Here is a 20,022-nt window from a genome sequence, read left to right on the forward strand (position 1 = left end):
CTTGAATACAGAATAAGCGAAATGGACCCTTTTTCAGGTAATGGAATTTGGGAAGGGCATTTCATTTGAATATTCATGAAGGAAGGTATGAGGGTGAAGAAAGTGCAGTTATCTAACAGTATGGGATGCATGAAAATTCTCACGAACTATCAAACTGAGGCTGTTTCACATAATATTTTCTGCAGGGAAGTTCAGAACAGAAAATACTTTTTTGATCATTTTAACCCAACTCCTTTTTTATAGCAAAATTACATAAATACATATCCTTTATTCGACCAATAGAAGAAACATTTCTCAATTAGCAAAATTTGAGGGCACCCTTCCATCTCCGTCAGATGACAGATTTTTGTGTTTTATCTTTGTGGTCTGCTGCCTGTGTCTATAAGCAATGCCTGCGTAGAACCCGATGGAATCCCACTTCTTTTTTGGTCAAGGTGTGAACTGCCTTAATCTTCATCCCACCCAAGAGTAATCCACACGGCACTGGAGGCAGTAAGATCATTTATGGAGACCTGTGCTTGCCATGTCAGTCTGCTCATAGAATTGAAAAGAAATTTAAAGTAATTTTGTATTTACTCTAACTGAGCTATCTTTCTGTTTATCTATCTTCTTATCCTATAGTCAAGGCCACCAACACTGCCGGTCAATAAACCTTGTTTTATGGGCTGATTTGATCTGCGAGAACAAGCTCGAAGACTTTCATTCTCATTTTGACACGCCACAATGAGGAGTTCTGAAGTCTTTGCTTCTATTTTTGCTTAGCTTCAGTTTGGTGTGTCATCTGAACCATGCAAGCTGTGGTTTACTTGTTTCCACTAAACATTGTTAAGATTAACCAAAGTTTATGTGAAACTATGGTTAATCAAAACTCGAATTAGCTGTTTCTGATTTTCCTGCAACCATGTGTGTTTTATGTATGAATATATTTTTTGTTTCTTGTAATTTTTCTTATGCTGAATCATGCCACATTTGTTCCAGTGGTTGAGAGGTCTGATCCAGAGAAACAAGAGATGGAAAAGCAGATCTGGGAATTGAGAGCAAAACTGAATCACAGTGCTGTTATGTCAGAGATAGAAGAGTTGAAGCGATGTATAGAGCGCAAGGACAAAGAGAAAGCACAGCTTGGAATACAAATAGAGGTAAACATCTCTTTGAATTATAAGCTTAGGTTCTACTTCTTTTTGAGTGGCAATTTGTGGCTGAAGTGTGGCCACACAAATTGCAAGTAAGCCTGTGCATGAACTGCAGGTGAGAGTTTATATAATGGAATTTCACTCCATGGCGTAACAAAGGAAAGGATTCCTACGCATGAAAACTAAAATATCTGGGTGAAGAATAGGCTTGATCCCTTCTCCATCACATCTTATTTCTCCAGCAACATCTCACATGTCATCTGGAGTGTTGCAGTATGTTTTGCAACTTCACCTGTCCTTTGTGAGAACTAATCTGAAGTTCTGATTTTCCTAAAGAGCTAGCAGTTGACAGCACCCCCTTCTGACTCCCCCCCCCACATTGGTGTGCGACATAAATTGTCTTGAGTTGCATCAACACAAACAAAGCTGAACCTCTTATACTGCACTTTCCAATTCTGTAGTCAAACTAGTAGCCCACAATAATGCCAAATAAGAATGATTCTGTTTGTGAAAGAAACAGACGTATCGTAGTAGTCAGCAGATTTAGCTCATCTCTTCCTGTGCATGGAAACAGCCCAGATTTACCACACCATCAATCACATGGACATCATTCTCCCATTTTGTAGTTGCTATAAAAGAAAGTGAATGTCTATTGGTTGGAACCATTTGGATACACGCTGGTCCAGCCACATAGTCTAACCAAGCATTGCTGGATACCCGATTCCGAATTAAATTGATGTTTAAAAAGACTTTAGCAATCCCACCCACCACTTACCCCAATGTGTTTTGATTATGCATGATTTTTACTTTAGTCATGATCCCCGGAACATACATCTAAAATCAGCAGGAGGAATTCAAAAGCAATGTTAATAATAATAATAATAATAATAATAATAATAATAATAATAATAATAATTTTTGTTTATACCTTGTCCATCTGGCTGGGTTTTCCCAGCCAATCTGGGTGGCTTCCAGGAAAATATAAAACAATAATAGAACGTCAAACATAAAAAAATTCCCGAGATTGCTCTGTCACTGCAAGTGTTTCTTTCTTTCTTAAGTTTTCTATGCTTTATTAAGTTTCATACATACTGCAACAAAAACAAACTTATATAAACCAAAAATGATCTTCTATAAGTAAACTTTGATCCAATCTTATACAGTCTCTTTTGTTCAACGTTCTTACTAAGGTGTGATAGACTTCCCATCAACTCCCAGTACATTTAAAATTTCTAATATCGAATGTGCATATGATTATTACCATCATCTTTTCATATTTTCTAATACATTCTCACAACGTATCGTACCAATTTTCCTTATTTCTTTGTTATTATTTTATACAGAGGTCATTTCTGCTTGCCTGGTGGAATGCTGTCACCTCTCCTCCTTCTGTTTAATGGTCTGAGGTTTCTTCTGATCACCCTGAGCCAATTTGGTGGAGTTGGGGTACATGATGGGAGCCCAGGGGTAGGAGGGAGAGAAGCCCCATTGCTTTTGACCAGGCTGCTGCTAGTGGGACAAGTTAGTTGAATTCAACCATCCGTTCCAAATTCCAAAGTGTGGGCCTCAGAAAGAGACATTTTCTTTGTTCTTATTATTTGCCCCTGGTACATTATTTTACAAGTATATGAGTCAAGATGAAGTACTGTGCATTGATACTATGATATTTTCTGTGATCATAAACTTGGTAGGATACTGCTGGTGATGTGGACCTTCTATAAAGCTAGTTAAGTTTTTTTTTTCCTTTTTCTTTTTACATTGTGATTTTGAAAATACCTTTGAGCACAGCTGTGAAGATCAGAATGCATTTTAATCAACTCTGAATAGCAGAAATGGGCAGCCATTAGAGCAGCGCTATTTAATTTGGCATAACAGCATGTCTGAAAGTAATCTTTAATTTCTTGTAATAATTATGTAATTAGAGTTGTATTGGAAGTTGCCAGGTTGCTCCGAGGAATGTTAAGGACAAACCAGAGTTCAGCAATCCCTTTGTCAACTTTAACTCGAACAAGAACTTATGCAATAGATGGCAAAATAAGTAGGAATCCATTCTGGATGCAAAGTGCTATTTGTTGTAAATCTGGTTGATAGGTCTTCCCATCGTAACTCAGTGGGAGAGACACTTGTTTGCGTGTAGCAGGTCCAAGGTTCAGCCATTGGGATCGCCAGGTGTAGCTGGGAATGTCCCCTGCCTGAAATCCTGGAGAGGTGCTGCCATTTATTGAGTTAGATGAACTCAGTGGTCCAGATCTGCATAAGGCAAATTTCTGTGGGTGGAATGCAGTGTCACTTTCCCAATGCTTCTTTTGTTTGTGCAAGCATTGCAGATTTCCAGATGGATTAATCCCCCCTTTCCTCCTCTGTGTGTTGTTTTGGGGGTTCTCCTGAACACCCCGAGCCAATTTGGGGAGGAGAAGGAGGGAAAGCTGAATTGCACAAGCAGAAGTCATTGCACATGACTTCTGCTGACAGGGCTGGTCAGGTGGACCCAGCCTATGTTTCTATGCATAAAATGGAGTATAATAACATACTAATATTTTGTTCTCCATTAAAAAAAAATCTAACATCCGTTATTTTACCATAGTTACCCTTGGATATAACAAGAGTGCCAAATAAAGTAGTATGTGCAAGGGAAGCAAACTTTGCTTTTTAAGAATTTAATTCTGCGGCAGATCAGTTCCTAGATGCTGAACAGTTTCCAGTAATCCAACTGTTCTGCTTAATAAAAAATATACATATTGATAGAACAAGGTTAAAAGAGCCTGCTTTTTGTATGTTTAAAATCCAGAGGCTTAGAGGTCTGTCTCACAAGAACAAATCGTATAATACACATTTTACTTCCTGCTGTTACCCTCTAAGGGAGGTGGCAGCAGCTGCAGGAGGTGAAAAGGAAATGGATTATTTCCCTCTTGATGCGACATTAAGCTGCAAAAGGCTGTGAACTTGAAAACTACAGTAGTAAAACAGCATTCCATCAGATCTGTTCTTTATAGTACTACTTCCAGCTGCAAATCTAATACGGGTTTGTGCTTTTTCCAGATGGTTTTGGACAAGCTTGTTTCAGAAGAGCAAAGTTTCCTTATGGTGATAGGGGAGGGAAGTAGCATCTATCTGCCTCTGAAGTGCATGAGTGATGCACTTCCTTTGATTATCATTTTGTCATTATACGGGATGTGTAGTAGATTTAAAACTGAGATTCTCTGGATTCTGTGGACTGAATCTTGCGCGCGCACAAACACACACACACACACACTTCGCCACACATGCATTCAACCACAGCCCATGATCTACATGGAGCTTCCTGGCAGCTGCTAATGATGATTGACAGTACTCTATCATTTACATGTGAGCAGCATAACCTGCCCCCAGAGGACAAGTTTATACAGAGTGTGACCCATGTGCTCAATGTCCTGTGCAGGTGCCGTTAACAAAGACTTCCTTCATAGCAATGGTTGAAAAAAACTGCTGCTCAGTGCAGGTTACAAATGTATAGCCAATAAAGCTGTGTATTTATCGCAGACACTGGGAATACGGTAGCTGCTGGGGTCAGTCATTTTGGCATTTTAGTGTGTATATGCCTGCATGTATGCAAATGGTGTGTGGGGGAATCTCCACTTCGGAGAGGAGGTTTGCAGGCAACAGTGCTAATAGATTTAAAGAACTCTTGCACTGTTTCCATCACTGTCCTCTTAGGGTTTCCAAATAATTTCTCCCTTCCAACAACCTTTGTTTTCTAGAATCATAGAATTGTGGAGTTGAAGGGACTCCGAGCATCATCTAGTCCAACCCCCTGTAATGCAGGAACATGCAGCTGTCCCATACGGGGAGCGAACTTGCAAACTTGGTGTTATCAGCACCACGCTTTAACCAACTGAGCTATCCAGTTTGCTTGGTTCCCACAAATTTTGCTCCGCACCAATTCTGAGCCGAAATCTTTCCTATGTTCTCACTCAGCACATGGGGGGAGGGAATTTCTGTTCATTTTCTCATGCTGTGGAGAATGAAATCAGAAATTATTTTCAAGATTTTGAAAACTCACCTGCACTTTGTGTAATCCTGCACACCTATGTTCATAATCGTGCATTGCTTTATGAATGCAAACATTTAATATTTAAAAATGGCTGTTAGCACTGGCAAATTTTAGGTTCTCATTATGTTCTGTAAATGATGGAACTGGTGAAGTGCTTCAGATCCCCTTTCTCTTGTAAGAACACCTTCATAATCTTAGAATAGTTTATTCCAAGGGTCGGCAAGGTTTACCGTGCCTGGGCCGGTTCACTCCAGCGGAGATCCTTCTGTGGGCTGGATCACGTGTGTGTGCGCCTGCGATTTCCGATGTCTGTGTCTGCGCAGACATGATTTCTAGCGTCTGCACATGTGCAGATGCAATTTCCGGCGACATGGAAGCGAGTCCCCGTGCAATGCTGCGCCGATTTAGCGCAGCGGGGACTTGCTGAGCGGGTGGCTCAGTTCGGGGGCGGCTCCTGGGCCGGTTAAACGGCCCCCGTGGGCCGCTTGTGGCCCATGGGCCTTAGGTTGCCGACCCCTGGTTTATTCTGTACAGGTTGGGTGTGGGAAGCTTTCCTATTTAAGATGAGCTGGAAAAATACTGCAGTATGGAAAAGTATATATTTCATAAAGTGGTGGGTTCCCCCCACCACCACCCTTGCCAATGAAAAGCTAGGATTGGCTTGAGCTGAGCTTCCAGCGTAGAACAAAGGATTGTCTTCTGGCACTCTGATGTTCCATTATGTCATCTATGGACCATATAGGGCAGGGCAGAATTACTTTATTAAGTATAATGCCATAAATATTTCTGCAGGGATTTAGGTTTCTGGAAATACCTTTTCCTAAGCAAAGTTCATGGGTTGTTCCACCACACCCGGTTCCTATGATAGAGCTAACCTTCATTTTTTGAATTCTTCAAGAATGAAAGTTAGAAGGCGAATGCTTCAAAAATGTGTGCACAGCAGAGGCATCAAGTTGAAATTCTCCACAGCTGAATACTTCCCACCCCTCTTTCAAGCTATGTATTTGAATTCTCTTCTACTCCATCCAGATTATAAACGTTCAGGTGCTATAGACTTTAGCCATGATTCTCTTGTCAAGTAAATAACTGCTCCTATTACTTGTTTGGGGATCACTGCCAATTCTAAAACGTCATTTAAAATTAACCATAGCAAGTGCAGAGTTGTGGATAGATGTTTGAAGTCGGACCAGGGGAACACTGTTCAAATCCCTGCTCAGCCGTAAAGCAAGTTGGCCCAAGGTCACCCATTATCTCTTAAGACTTCTACCTCAGAAGGTTGTTGTGAGATAAAAATGGGACAAGAAACCATGCAGGCTTCCCTCAGCCCCTAGATGGGAAGACAGGATAAAAATGTAATAAATAGTAAATAATGATAACCAACAGGATGAATTCCCAGACCATATGGATTCAAAACAACCTGAATAAAATTCCTGTGCAGAAATTATGCAAGGAGAGGCGGGGCAGGCATGGGGGAACCATGCACTTGGTTAAATGTTGTATTCTCTCTCTTCAAATACAACTATTGATGCCTTTTTGAGAGCTTCTAATTTTGCTTTATTCCATGAACTTCTATTGAACTATACAAAGCAACTTTGTGATGCTTGTTGGTGGGAGGGGGAAGAATAGAGAGATACTTTACAATTGGCAATAAAAAAGGTAATTTAGCTGGCACTAATGTACCTTTCAAAAGTTACCTAGACCTTAAATTGGAGGACTCAATGTACATACAAAATACACTCATTCTCTTATTTTAAACCCACGATGAACCTCATTAACCTTCATAAGCTATTTGTATTCATAAGAATTCCTAGTATTCTCCCATCGGTGGTTGTTGCTGATTTAATCCGTTTCTTTTCCATCATCTTGGATTCATCTGAACAGGAAATAAGCCCATAGTTGACTTTTGCCTAATTTGAAGAAGCTTTAGGAGTGAAATAACAAAGTGTTTAAATTAACTGAAAGAAGTAGTAATTGAATGAGGTTGCATGACTGCGTATTACTAAAAAGTGGTACATAGGCAAACCTTATGGGAGGTTGGAAAGCAGGGCCTGAGCACAACAGCCTTCTCCTTATCTGTGATTCCTAGCAACTGATATTTAGACACATACTGCTTCTGATAGTAGAGACAGAACCTAGCCACTGTGACTAGTAGCCACTAATAGCCTTATCCCACATGAATTTGTCTACTCGTCTTTTGGCCTCTTGTAGCACATTCTGAAAAATTAATGTGGCTTGTATTGGGGGATTTTTTAATGATTTTTGTAATGTGTTCCAAAAATCCCAGAGAAACAGAGGCAGGATTTTCCCATTTGGGCTTTTAAATTCAATTTTATGTTTTCCTGTGAATTCTTTCAAACAGAGCCGGTTGGTTGAGCCATCTGTTCATGGTCTTGGTTCATTTTGTTGACCCGGTAATGAGAGTAGGAGAAGGGAGCAAAGTGCTCCTTACTTCCTGAGAGCCAAGATGAGCTTGAGATCTCAATGCATTCTACTATAGCATGAGAAATATAGAACAAGAAGAGATATTTCTTCTTTGCTGATGAATATTGGTGCCTCCGACATTCCATCTTGAAGAGAACATTCTGCCCACCTCTCTCCCCTGGTGTGAAAAGTGCTGAAAGCAAGTGTGGCGTTCACACAGAGCCCCCAGTCGTTCCACGGACTATTGACCCTGTGCCACCGCTAATCTGCTGCCACCAACGAGGATCCCCCTGGTAAACACTGAGTCTCAGTCAGGATTTAAGTTAAACAAAGAATATCAAGAGTTTATTTTCACACACCAAGATTTTGATATTAAATACACTGTTATACTTTATCCTCTCAGTCTTGTTTCTGCCTTTAGCTCACTCTAACTCCTCTACCTCCCCACCACAAAGTTCCACACACCAGCCCTCACAACCACCACCACCAACTCCAACTACTACTCTTAGCTTGTTAACCCTTTTGTCTCCACCTGCACAATCCTATTCAGAAGGAATGGCCAATGCCACAGCAAGGTTGCAATTTTACATTCTCCTAATCTATGCGCAGGCCTGCACAGTGGGATGAAGAATCTTCCAGCTGCCCTCATGGCTTTTATGCTGGACTCTCAACATGTTTTGCCAGCCAGCACAGCTGTGTCATATTCAGCCTTTCTCTGTCTTGCAGGCACCTGGTATTAAGAGCATAATTTGGAAGCAATCAAAGAGATCGGGAATGCCATGCGTTCACCTTTAAACTATAGTTAAGCTTAACTGTGGTTTAGAGTGACATACGAACCAGGCCGTTAAGTTTCAGCCATTGGGAGGCCAGCTCTGTCATGCCTAGCCAATCGTTGCAGCAGTAGTGATGGTAGTTGCTTCATTGAATCATGTCACAATAGTACTGCCACCGTGATTGTAGTATTCCTATCTGTGTCTCCTACACACAGATCTTGTTAATGATAATATTTAGTAAGAGGGCAATTTTGAGGATGCACCCACCTTTCTTAACCAGTGACTAAGATGTGGGAGGCAGCAGTCACGAAATTAAAAGACGCCTGCTTCTTGGGAGAAAAGCGATGACAAACCTAGACAGCATCTTAAAAAGCAGGGACATCACCTTGCCGACAAAGGTCTGTATAGTTAAAGCTATGGTTTTCCCAGTAGTGATGTATGGAAGTGAGAGCTGGACCATAAAGAAGGCTGATCGCCGAAGAATTGATGCTTTTGAATTATGGTGCTGGAGGAGACTCTTGAGAGTCCCATGGACTGCAAGAAGATCAAACCTATCCATTCTGAAGGAAATCAGCCCTGAGTGCTCACTGGAAGGACAGATCCTGAAGCTGAGGCTCCAATACTTTGGCCACCTCATGAGAAGAGAAGACTCCCTGGAAAAGAGAAAGGGAAAGATGGAGGGCACAAGGAGAAGGGGACGACAGAGGATGAGATGGTTGGACAGTTTTCTCGAAGCTACTAACATAGGTTTGACCCAACTGCGGGAGGCAGTGGAAGACAGGAGTGCCTGGCGTGCTCTGGTCCATGGGGTCACAAGGAGTCAGACACAACTAAACGACTAAACAACAACAAGATGTGGATGGAGTCAGAGAAGAAAGCCCTGGAGGATTCCTATAAATTTGGCTTTGTGCAAAGCACTGATAGTTATGCCTTGAATGTTAAACTATGACCGGGGAGACCCAAGTTCAGATTCCTCCTCAACCATGAATCTCAGTAGGTGAACCCTAAGTTTAACCAGCCTCTGCAGTGTTGTGAGAATAAAATTGTATGAAATAAATTTGTACATTGGGATCTGTGGTGAAAGCTGCTATTTGTGTAGGCACGTAAGAATGCCCGGAGGTGAGATTTTCATGCCATAATGTACTGTGCCTCATGGATTTTACTTCAGGTTGGCTGTATTTTTAGCTGCAGTCTGACAAACAGCATAATAGGGAACTATATATATTTTTAATTCGGTAATGAAAGAGTAACCGTCAAAGTTCTAGTCTCTTTTCATAATTTGAAAAGCAGTTCATAGTGCAGCAACAGTCAAATATTGTAATAAAAGTTAAAATTTCATTAGGGAAATGAGGACCCAATGTAACACATTTAAATTTATTGGCTGAGTAAATCTGAAATTAGAATGTCCCAAGACAGGTTGACCACTTACTGTGTGAAATACCTACAGTATAATTTAGAATGCACTTAACAGACTTCAAATGAAGTTATAGAAGATGCTGGGGTTTGCTGTTAAATAATAAAAAATATTAAGGGCTAGAATATTTAATTTTAGTAACTGCATCATCTGTACATACACTAGTCACTTGTCAGATGTAAGGGCTTATCTGGTTTGTGTTTTAACTTGATTTTTGATTACTTGAATGGATGTTTAGGGAAAGTACAGTAAATACATTTGGTTAGATCCAGAGAAACGAGATTGTCACTTCCTTATCATCTTGCCCGTACCTTGAGATATTTGGAAGAGACTCTTATTTGCATTCTTGGACTGCCAGTCCATCATTGGGTGAGATGCGTTATGCACTGACGTGAGAGAGTGCCTTATTGAATGCCCCCTGCTTAGAAGTGTGGCTGCCGAACAAGGAAGGTCTTTAGTAGGTGCTGAAAAGACAACAGAGGCAGTGCCTAATATTAAAGGCTAGGTGCTACCACACAAAGGCCCGGTTCCTGTATTGTAAGGAACGGACCTTCTGATAAGATGGCATCCACATGAGGCCCTCTCCTGCAGAGTGCAGTGATTGATTGGGTGTATAAGGGGTGAGGCAATCCTTTCAGTATCCTGGTCCCAAGCTGTATAGCACTCCAGTACCAACATCTTGAACTTAGCGTGGTAGTTCAAGACTGCAGCCTTAAGTGCTAAATTATTAGTAGACTCTCCCATGAAATTGCTGCACTCTTGCCCTGCCAGGAGGAAATGGGATGGCTGCATCTTTGTTGGGGAAGCATCATATCAAAGCACATACACCCTATCCTCTCTAGTTAAAGTAGACCCTTAGACCTTAAAGAGCCCCGTCAGTTGTAGAGCAGTACCGAACCAGGTGGGCAAAAGTCTGATTTAAGACCAGGTGTTCCTAAGTATTACAATATCTTTCCTTCAAAGCAGTTGTACTGTTTTGTTTCATGTCAGCTGCTTTGAGCTACTAGATAAAGCAGGAGTATAAAAAGAGAGCCCTGCTGAGTCTGCCTAAAGGCCTATTTTGTCCAACATCCTGCCTCCCACAGGGGCCAACCAGATGCTTATGGGAAGCCCACAAGCAAAACATGGAGGCAACTGTCCATTCCTGCACTGTTGTTTTCCCAGCAAAGGATATTCAGGGGTATAAATGGGATAAAAATACATTTTTAAAAACTGCTATTCAGAAAATGATCGCTTTTGCCTATAAAATCTATTCCAATTATGTTAGGCTTAAGATTGTGTTGACAGTTTTGCTATGAAAACTGCCATACATGTGTGTGGTAGCATTGGGTTGGCATGTAAGAATCTGTTTTTCAGCCTTAAAACCTTTTAGTTTTGGAATAGAATATGAATTTTCTTAACCTTAAAATACTTTTTAACAATTTAAAACCTTTTTTGGAGTTGGAATACAAACAGCAGTAATTGGTGGATTGTGTTGCTTTTTGGGGTAACTGCAGGCACCAGATATATTTCCAACAACATTGCTGAATATTCCAGCCGTGTGGTTTGTATATTGTATGATAAGTTGTCCAGAAACACAAAACAGGACTGAATTCATTCGGAAAAAAACATCCCAGGGAAGAAAAGCAAAGTATTCTAAATTTTACAACTGAAGTTATTGGATTCTAAATATGAATCCAGTATTTTTCCAAGCATTAGCATTTTATTGGTTAGTTTTCATCAAGCACTTAAAATGATATTGAATAAATCAGAGATGGTGATGTTGGCAGCAAACATGAGCATGCCAGTTATAGCAATAGAAGTCAATTTTAGATATAATAGGCCCTTTGGGATGAATAAAACCTAACACAGGACAGATTTCAGCACCTATAATTATTTCTACACTGGACTCTTTGGAGCAGCACACAGAGGGCTGAAAATGAATCATGGTAGGGCTGGATTTGGTTGGGGTGAAGCACCAGGGTTGATTCCATAGGCATGCCTTGACAGATTTAGGAAGCAAGACGTACAGGAGAGTTGGGGTCCAAGGCAAGGAATCTGGGCAAAGGAGGCTGGCTGGAATGGGGCAAGGGCTGTCATGTAGGTTTAATAATGGAAGGTTGAGAGGAAGCTGTTGAGCAGGAAGACCAAAGCGTAGGTAGGCTGGTTGATCATCAGATAATTAGAAAGCCATACAGCTAAGGCCAAAGGCTGGCTGTTGCCCTGGCAAAGATCCAGCATTTGTAGCTTTGTCAGATCTGGAGGAGCCAATGGGCTACCAGGATGGTGGAAACCAGTTGGGACCTATGAAGACAATTCTGCTCCTTGTTCTCCCACTCTGCAGTCTTCAGGGTGCCACCACAGAGGGCACCAGTGCACAGAGCAGGAAACATCAGTCCTAGCTAATGATGACTTGCATGTTTTTTGTTATCCAATGTGGTTTGTAAAGTATTTTAGTTGTAACCCAATAGCCGCACTACACTGTATATGTGTTTCAGCAGTTCCCACACGGCCTTGAAAGCTGCTCCTGAGCCTGTGGCTTTCACTCCAAGTTAATATCCCTGCAACAGGAATACTACCCCGAGGGAAGATATGCAAGCCACAACTATGCATTCAAGCCTTGTGAGATCTATGGGCTTGAGCACATTTGGTATTCTACTATGGCTCATAGCAACCAATGCATCTGCATAGTGCCAACAATTCATACTGAAGAAAGGTAGTTTGTCCATGATGATAAACTGCTCTGAGTATAAAGAGGGGAAGTTCTACTACTGTGCTAAAAAACCCCAAGTATAAATTTCTTACTTAATAATAAGCAAAGCAAGGAATATTTATTTCTCCTTATTAGCTCTGTTTAGTTTCAGAATTGCAAAATATATGAGTACATGTTTTGCATATATATTTTATCAGTGTAGAACAGGTCTGTCCTGCTACCAATCAGTTGTATAGTTGGTGACTAGGAATTAATTATGTACCCGTGTGTTTTAAAGCAAATAGTCTAATTAAAAGTTTGATCAGGGGTGAGGAGTAGAAAATATTAACTGCTGATGAAATACTGTTCAGTGTTTTTTAACATGATAATTTATCTTAATATTTTCTCTGCTTTGCCTAAGCTTAGAATCTTGCTTCATTAACTACTACATGGAAACTACAGTGGTAGGTACAAGATCTTTTCTCATAGGCTTTGTGGAGAAATAATTACTTTTAATGACCCAGAAAGGCTGAAGATGCCATTATTTAGGGTAGGGATTTTATCATCGGATGGGAAACAATTACAGCTCTTGTAAGGAAAATAATCTAGCACTGAAGTTTGAAGGTGAGACATTTTAACAAAATTTATGGAAGGCTAAATGTAATGATTTCGGATGGTTTTTGTCTGTATCCTCTCACACTTGTCAGGTTCAGAATTTGAATCTATAGCCCTTGGAGATTATGTTTAATTAATACAAATCTTCCATTGGAATTGAACTCATCAGAGCGTATAAAACATCACTTATTAGGTAGCTGAGCAAGAAAGGTTATCTATAACGCCTGAAGGTCTAAAAGAAAGTATATGATGCCCCCAACACATTAGAAAATGTCTTTAAAAAAAACCAGTTAAAACTAATGACCGCAGCACCAAAACACTCTTGTTTTCATTTGTGTATAATGTTGTTTTTTAATGGCTAGGGCTGAAAATTTTCAAGTCTCTTGCCAGCTGAAAAACTTGAATATATTTTGCGAGAAAAGGCAAAGAATAAAACTTAGCTTAAAAAAATGTTAACTGTGCATAGTTTCTTGGGAAGATTTGGCAGCTGTCCTGTAGTGGTGGTGGTCAAAACCATGTTGAAGCTGGTGGGAAGATAAATAATGGCAGAATAATCCCCAGTGATAACTCAATATTTTGTGAATTGGTCCTAATGAAAGGCGTTACCTGACAGTGGATTTTGAGTCCCGTCCCCCCCTTTACAGACCAACATGGCTTGTTTTTGCTTTTTGAGTGCTTTGAGTGTTTGCCTGCCACTGCCATGCTCTGCTTTGGAGAGTGATTGGTGTGGTCTTGGCCATGCTTTCCATTAGCATGGCTGAGAAGCTTAGCCCAGCAGGCCACACGAACTCTGTGCGCCTCCTAGAGCAGAGGTTCCCAAACTGTGGTCCGTGGACCACCCGTAACCTGCACGCTTCATTCAGGTGGTCAGCAGCATGCCCATACTAAATATTCATGCTGATACTTAATTGCATTTTTATTGATTCTTTTTATTTCTTATATTGCATTTTATTGTATTGCAATTTGAATTTTATGGAATGCGGTTTGTAGTGCAGTAAAATGCAATAGAAGAAGAAGGAGAAGAAGAAAGAAGCAATAAAACACAATGGAAAATCATACAACATCTAGCAGAGCGCATTGCTACTGCTACAACAGGCAGAAAAGTCATGAAGAGTTCTGCCAAGACCGCCAGTGATTTTCAAGTGGTCCATTGTGCGCGCGCGGGGGGGGGGGGGGTGTGAGTTTGCAAACCACTGTCCTGGTACCTTTACAGAATGGTCTGCAATATGCAAAGGGTTCTTTGGCAAAGATGTGTGGGTTCCCTGGCAATAAAATAAAAATTGCTGTGGAAAGAGTGGTGATATAAAAGGATTTAAAATCTGCTGTTCCATAGAACAAGGACATATCATTTGGCAGGACATAATTTTTCACATTGGGTATATATGTGCCTTCTGCTCTTCTTGTGTGTGTGGGACAGTGGGGATGTCTGTTTTCAAAGTTGGCTGTAAAGCTTGCTGCCATTGTTTCATGGGCGAGAACATTGCTGTTCAGTTGTTCAGTCATGTCCGACTCTTCGTGACCCCATGGACCAGAGCAGTTCAAATCCATTATTTCATTGGCAGTAGCAAGGAAGTGTCTCTTGAATAGCCACAGCTGTGGGGAGTTGGAAAATGGTTGCTGTTGCTCTCCTTGCATTTGAAGGCTTTTGATTCTGGAGCAATGACTCCCTCTTGAAATTACCAAGCTACAGTCCAACAGGATTTTTATTTCTGTCTCCTGTGGTTTGAATTGAGGTTAAAGGGTTTTTTGGTACTACATATATTAATTAGCTTACCAGTGTCGGAATGTCGTCATCGTCAAATTAAATTTCTATCTTCTCTTCCTCCCAAAGGAGCCTAGGGGCCAAAAAGTTAAAACAATATATTTTGTATAATTTACCAACACTGTCTTGTCAATTGTCAGTATTTTTAGTATTTGTAAGACCGTTTTTAAGCAGTTTAAAATTGTGTTTTTGTATTGTTTTTGGTGATTGCTGCATTTTGCACTTTGTATCCTTCTTTTGTATCCTAAAAAGTAGGATACAAATTTATTAACTGATAATCAGTAACTGTACCTGTTTTGTTTTACAAAATTATCACTGTCTGCTCCTCTCTCCCTCTCTCTCGCATTTCAACTTAGTATGACACTTTGTGCTTGCATGATAATTGGATTCTAGTCTGCAGAAACTTAATCTGAGAATGGGGAACCTGTGACCTTCCTGGATGTTGCTGAACTCCAACTCCCTTCAGCCTAACCCAGCATGAGCAATAGTCAGGGTTGATATGGGGTTGTAGTCCAGCAACATCTTGAAGGCATAATTCCCCCACCTCTGGCTTACGCCATAAAAAATTTCTAGGACCTCAAGTCTTAATGCCACGGGCAAACATGGCTGCCCCTCTGGAAATTGTTAAATGTGCATGTATGTCTCTGTTCCCCAGTAAAAAATGTGCTAATATATTGTGGTGATTTCTAGGTTTTAACCTCCGACTTGGAAAAGAGGGAGACCCAGCAGCAAAGGATGCTGAGCCAGCTGAAGGAGATACAGAGCAGCTACAAGATCTGTGAAAATGAGTGCAGAGCTGCAGAACTCCAAGTTAGTGAGCTGGCTCAGCAACTGGAAGAGTCGACTAAGGAGGCAGAGAGGTACCTAGCTGAATTCAGACAATCTGAAGTACTCAGGCTAGAGAATGAGAAGAAGAGGGAGGAGTTAAAACTGAAAGCTCAGGAAACTATTAGACATTGGAAGCTAAAGTGTAAGAAACTGGAACATGAAAGAGAGAAACAGACTCAACTTCACAACCAGCTGATGGAGAAGAACAATCTGGTATGGGATTTTTTTCCCCTTTCAGTTACTTCCTTTTTTCTTGAAGCCAACCGTTCTGGGAACTACACCTGAGCATTTTTCAATCTTTCCCACAGTGGATTTTAGACTCTTGAAAATAAATAGGTATAATATATCACACTGTAAGAAAAACCATATTCCCTTAGTGGTGGGCTTTATGGAGGAGGAGGAGGGAGAAGAGATGACTTTCAGTAGTCAGATATATGTAGCTTGTAATTAATACAATGGACCTTTTGATCTGATCCATCTTACTGGAACGTCTTCACAAGTGAGATGGAAATACTGTCATCCTGTTGTGGTTGGCATGACATCTACATTTTTAATAGAAAATTTGGTGCCTGATCAAATTTTTCACCTGTGTCATGTAAGCTTACAAATGATCAAACCTGGCTTTGATATGGTGACTTCTAGAAATGTAAGGCATAAAACAGAGAAATACCACCACCTGATTTTATTTTTTTTAGAGATTTGCCTAGATTTAGTAGTCCAGATAAAGTATTCAGTCTTTGGTCTTGGTCCCTTTAAAGCAGGGGAGGGAGGGTGTTACCAGCCTTAGGGCTACATTTCATTGTGGGCAGATTTCGAGGACTTGCGTCCCAGTGTTAAGTGGCACCAGAGGCAACAGTAGGCATGCCCAAAGGGTCATTGCCAAAGTATGTGGAGAAACAGGTGTGACTTTTCCCTGTTGTACAGCAGGCTATATTCCAGCCATGTAAAAGTCAGAGGTTTCTACAACCCACCATCCAGGCAAGCAAGAGGTATTACTGCAGTTCAGGATATATTCCAGCCAGGCAAAAGCAACCAAGGAGGGTGTGGAGCAGAGCTGGTAAGAGGTGCAGTCTTTGGAGGAATGCATTTGCTCCTTGGTTCTGAAGTTCCTCACCCCTGCTTGAAAGTGTTGTTCTATGACCATGCATGGCAAATCGCCAGCATGCTGCTGCCAGGTGTGGACAAATATGTGTACAGTACTCAAACCATTCACACTCTCTGCTCATGTAACTTGGAAACCAAATTGGTTTTAGATCCCTAGTCGCACGTATATGGATGTTTGGAGGTGTGTATGCTCACTTGTATCTCTGCTGCACTTTGGTCCATTCCAGAATCCAGCAGGGCTCTTCTTAATGGTCTAATAATACCATGTTTTCAACAGTGGCAAGCCCAATGCTTCCAGGAATTCCGCAAGCCCCTTTCCGTATTTGCTTCAGGAAATGGTGATGTATGTACAGCAAGCACTTTGCCCGATAAAGTGTGGAACTGCACTAATAGAAGTTATTTGAGTTGACAGATAAGGGTTTGCTCACTCATCTCACTAATAAGGTTTTAGAGAATAAGTTGACAGTTCTCAAAGGCTTTGATTTGCTTCTTCAAAACAGTAAGAGCACAGCTTTCACAGTGGCAAAACAGCATTTCCAGGTCTTTTTCTCCATCTCAGAACAGTGAATTCAAATGTTATGACTGGGATTGTTTGGGAATCCCCTTTTCTTGTTGCATTGTGTTTGATTAACAGTCCAAGGTGGCTGTGCTTACAGGCTAAGAGCTCTGCGATAATACTTTCCCGTTTTGTACAGCAGGCTATATTTAAAAAAAACATTTTGGGGGGATAATCTGCTGAAAAACTAGCATTTAAAATGGCAATGAACATTTCAATTAAATGTTCTTGAATGATGTCCAGAGGCAGGAGTAACCTCCGAAGACTGAAAGAGGAAGCACAATTTTTGATGCAATAATACACGTGGGAGGAAAATTAGCAGTGTGAAAAATGGTAGATTAGTCCTTCCACCCTCGAGGTAAAAACATAAAAGGAGGATAGTTGCGGCAGATGGCCGTTGGGAGACTGGAGATTCTAAGCAATAATTAAACATTTCACTGCAATTTGAAAATAAGCAACCAACATACGAGACACAGTTTTGACAGGGAAAGGCTGTTTTGTGTCCCCAAGAGGCTCAAGCCAGGTCTGACAAGTAGGTGGACTTCATTGCATCTCTGCTATATAATTAATCAGTCACTTCTTTTACACCCAGTCAAAGCACATTCCCTTTACTGGAATTTAAAAGCTGCCTGTCTAAGGTAAAAGTACAGAGAAAACCTGTAACCTGAAATACCTTTGGTATGCTGAGACTTCTGAGAGGGAAGGGTCAATCTAGAAGAATGACAGTGATTGCAACTGCAGTGGGGGGAGTCAGTTGAATTGCAGGAATGTTAAGGATTTAAAGGAAAGGCAATGGCAGGAAAGAAGGTTGGAGAGACAGAAGTGAGCCTTTGACTTCAACCCAGGTTTAAGCAGCAGCCTGTAATGCAAGTTGTTGCGAAGGAGTGGGTTCAAGGGAGGGATAAAATGTATTTATGCATTTAAATGTAATATTGCTTTATCTGTTTGTCATAATATTAAAAGTGATAAACAATAGTTAAAGGAATAAAATCAACCTTAAAAACCATAAGAACAGGTTGTATTTTGTTTTGCTATTGGATTTTATGATCATTTAGTGTTCTTTACTTTGGGTGACTTCTGACAGCAAGGCACCACATAACTTTCTCAAAATCAGTAAAGTAAGCAATAATAAACAAGTAAATATAATTACACAAGCAAAACACTTCTTTTTTAAAAAAAAGAAGCCACACCAGATACGGGTGGTTAAAAATCTGGGCAGTTGCACTGTGTTATATATATATTTGCATATGTTTGTATACAAACTGGTTATCTTGAACCATAATATGAATAATGGGAGAGTGGATAACTGTACAACTTTATGTACTTATTTTAGGGGTTTCTGCCTGCCCTTCAAGTTCCAAGCATGACTTGTAAATGATATCATATAAAAGGGGAGCCATGCGCCTCTTTTCATTACCAGCATGCCTCTTGGATTCCATACCACTTTGTAGTGTTTTTTCTCCTTTTCATAGTTTGGTTGTGACATGCTTCCATTAGTAAAGAGGTTTTGAAACAGTGGCAAAATTCAGCTGCTGCTTAAATTTATGGGAATGGCCACTGGTGTTCTTCTCTTTGTTATGGTGGTCTTCTTTCTCCACAGTACTCGCCTGGGCCACCCCCCCCCCCATGATACAGGGGTGGGGAGCCTCAGGCTCCAGGGCCAAATGTGGCTCCATAGGACACTCTGTCCAGCCCTTGTGACTCTTTTCAAGCCACACCCCCTATTTCAGGCCACACCCCTCATCAGCTCTATTCTGTCCTATAATGCCATTGATGGAGAAATGTGTGGGTGTGTAGAAACCTCTGACTTGTGCATGGCTGGAATATACCTGTTGTACAAAGGTAAGAATCACCTTTGTTGCTCCACCTACTTTTACCTCTGGCCCTATTCTCCACTGACATGTGGCCCCTGCAAGGTTGCCTATGAATGTAATGCAGCTCTTGGGCTGGAAAAAAATTGTGTCCCTCATGCTGTAGTAGAAGTCCTTGTGTCTCTTGATACTTTTTCCAGTCCTCTTCTGCTCTTTTGAATTGCAGGTCCATAAGGAAAGGGATGACTTAAAAAGTCAGCTTCTTTCAGCTATGCATCAGATGGAAAACCTTCAGAAGGAGCTGACTGATGTTCTTGAGAAGAGGGCCAAGCAAGAAGAGGAACTTCACTGTAAAGAAGTGAAGCTCAGAGAAACCAGATCGGTTCAGATGGCTCTTGAACAAGAAATCAGGGACGTCAGAGAATCTGCAGAGAGACTAGAGGGTGAGCTGCGACAGCAGAGCCTAACGCTGAGCCAGCTAAGAACTGAAAAGCAGCATTTAGAGGAAGAGCTTGCCACCATTAACACGATCCATGAAAAGGACCAGGCAAAACTGTTGGAGATGCAGGCTGTTATAAAAAACCTGAGTGCAATTCGGGCTGAACTGACCAGCCGCATGGCAGACGACGAGAAATCCAAGAAGGAGATGCGCAAGACCCTGATGGATCTCAAGAAACAGCAGGAGTCTAGCCAGGAAGAAATGACTACAGTCAGTAAGCAGCTGAAGTTGGAGCGAGATGTCCACCAGCAGGAGCTAGCAGAGCTTCAATCAGAGTTGCAGCGGGTGAAAACCAAACATGACCAACGTGTCCAAGAGATCATGAAGCTGTTCAGCCAAGAAAAGGAAGAAGCAGTTGGCCACATTGAAAAATTCAAGGTACCTGTAGGATATTCAGCTTTGCAT

General features: G+C 41.1%; 1 protein-coding gene across 5 annotated transcripts in view; it reads left to right on the forward strand.

The window, feature by feature from the left end:
* Window positions 1-20,022, forward strand: part of CEP128 (centrosomal protein 128) — a 178,141-nt gene that overhangs the window by 40,884 nt on the left and 117,235 nt on the right. For all 5 annotated transcript variants that reach the window (XM_033141773.1, XM_033141762.1, XM_033141778.1 and 2 more), the window contains exons 12-14: window positions 979-1,139; window positions 15,510-15,860; window positions 19,345-19,995. In XM_033141773.1, the coding sequence (XP_032997664.1) occupies window positions 979-1,139; window positions 15,510-15,860; window positions 19,345-19,995 (1,163 nt within the window). The remainder of the gene's footprint in view (window positions 1-978; window positions 1,140-15,509; window positions 15,861-19,344; window positions 19,996-20,022) is intronic.

This window comes from Lacerta agilis, chromosome 1 (assembly GCF_009819535.1).
Source record: "Lacerta agilis isolate rLacAgi1 chromosome 1, rLacAgi1.pri, whole genome shotgun sequence".
In the NCBI taxonomy this organism is placed as follows: Eukaryota; Metazoa; Chordata; class Lepidosauria; order Squamata; family Lacertidae; genus Lacerta; species Lacerta agilis.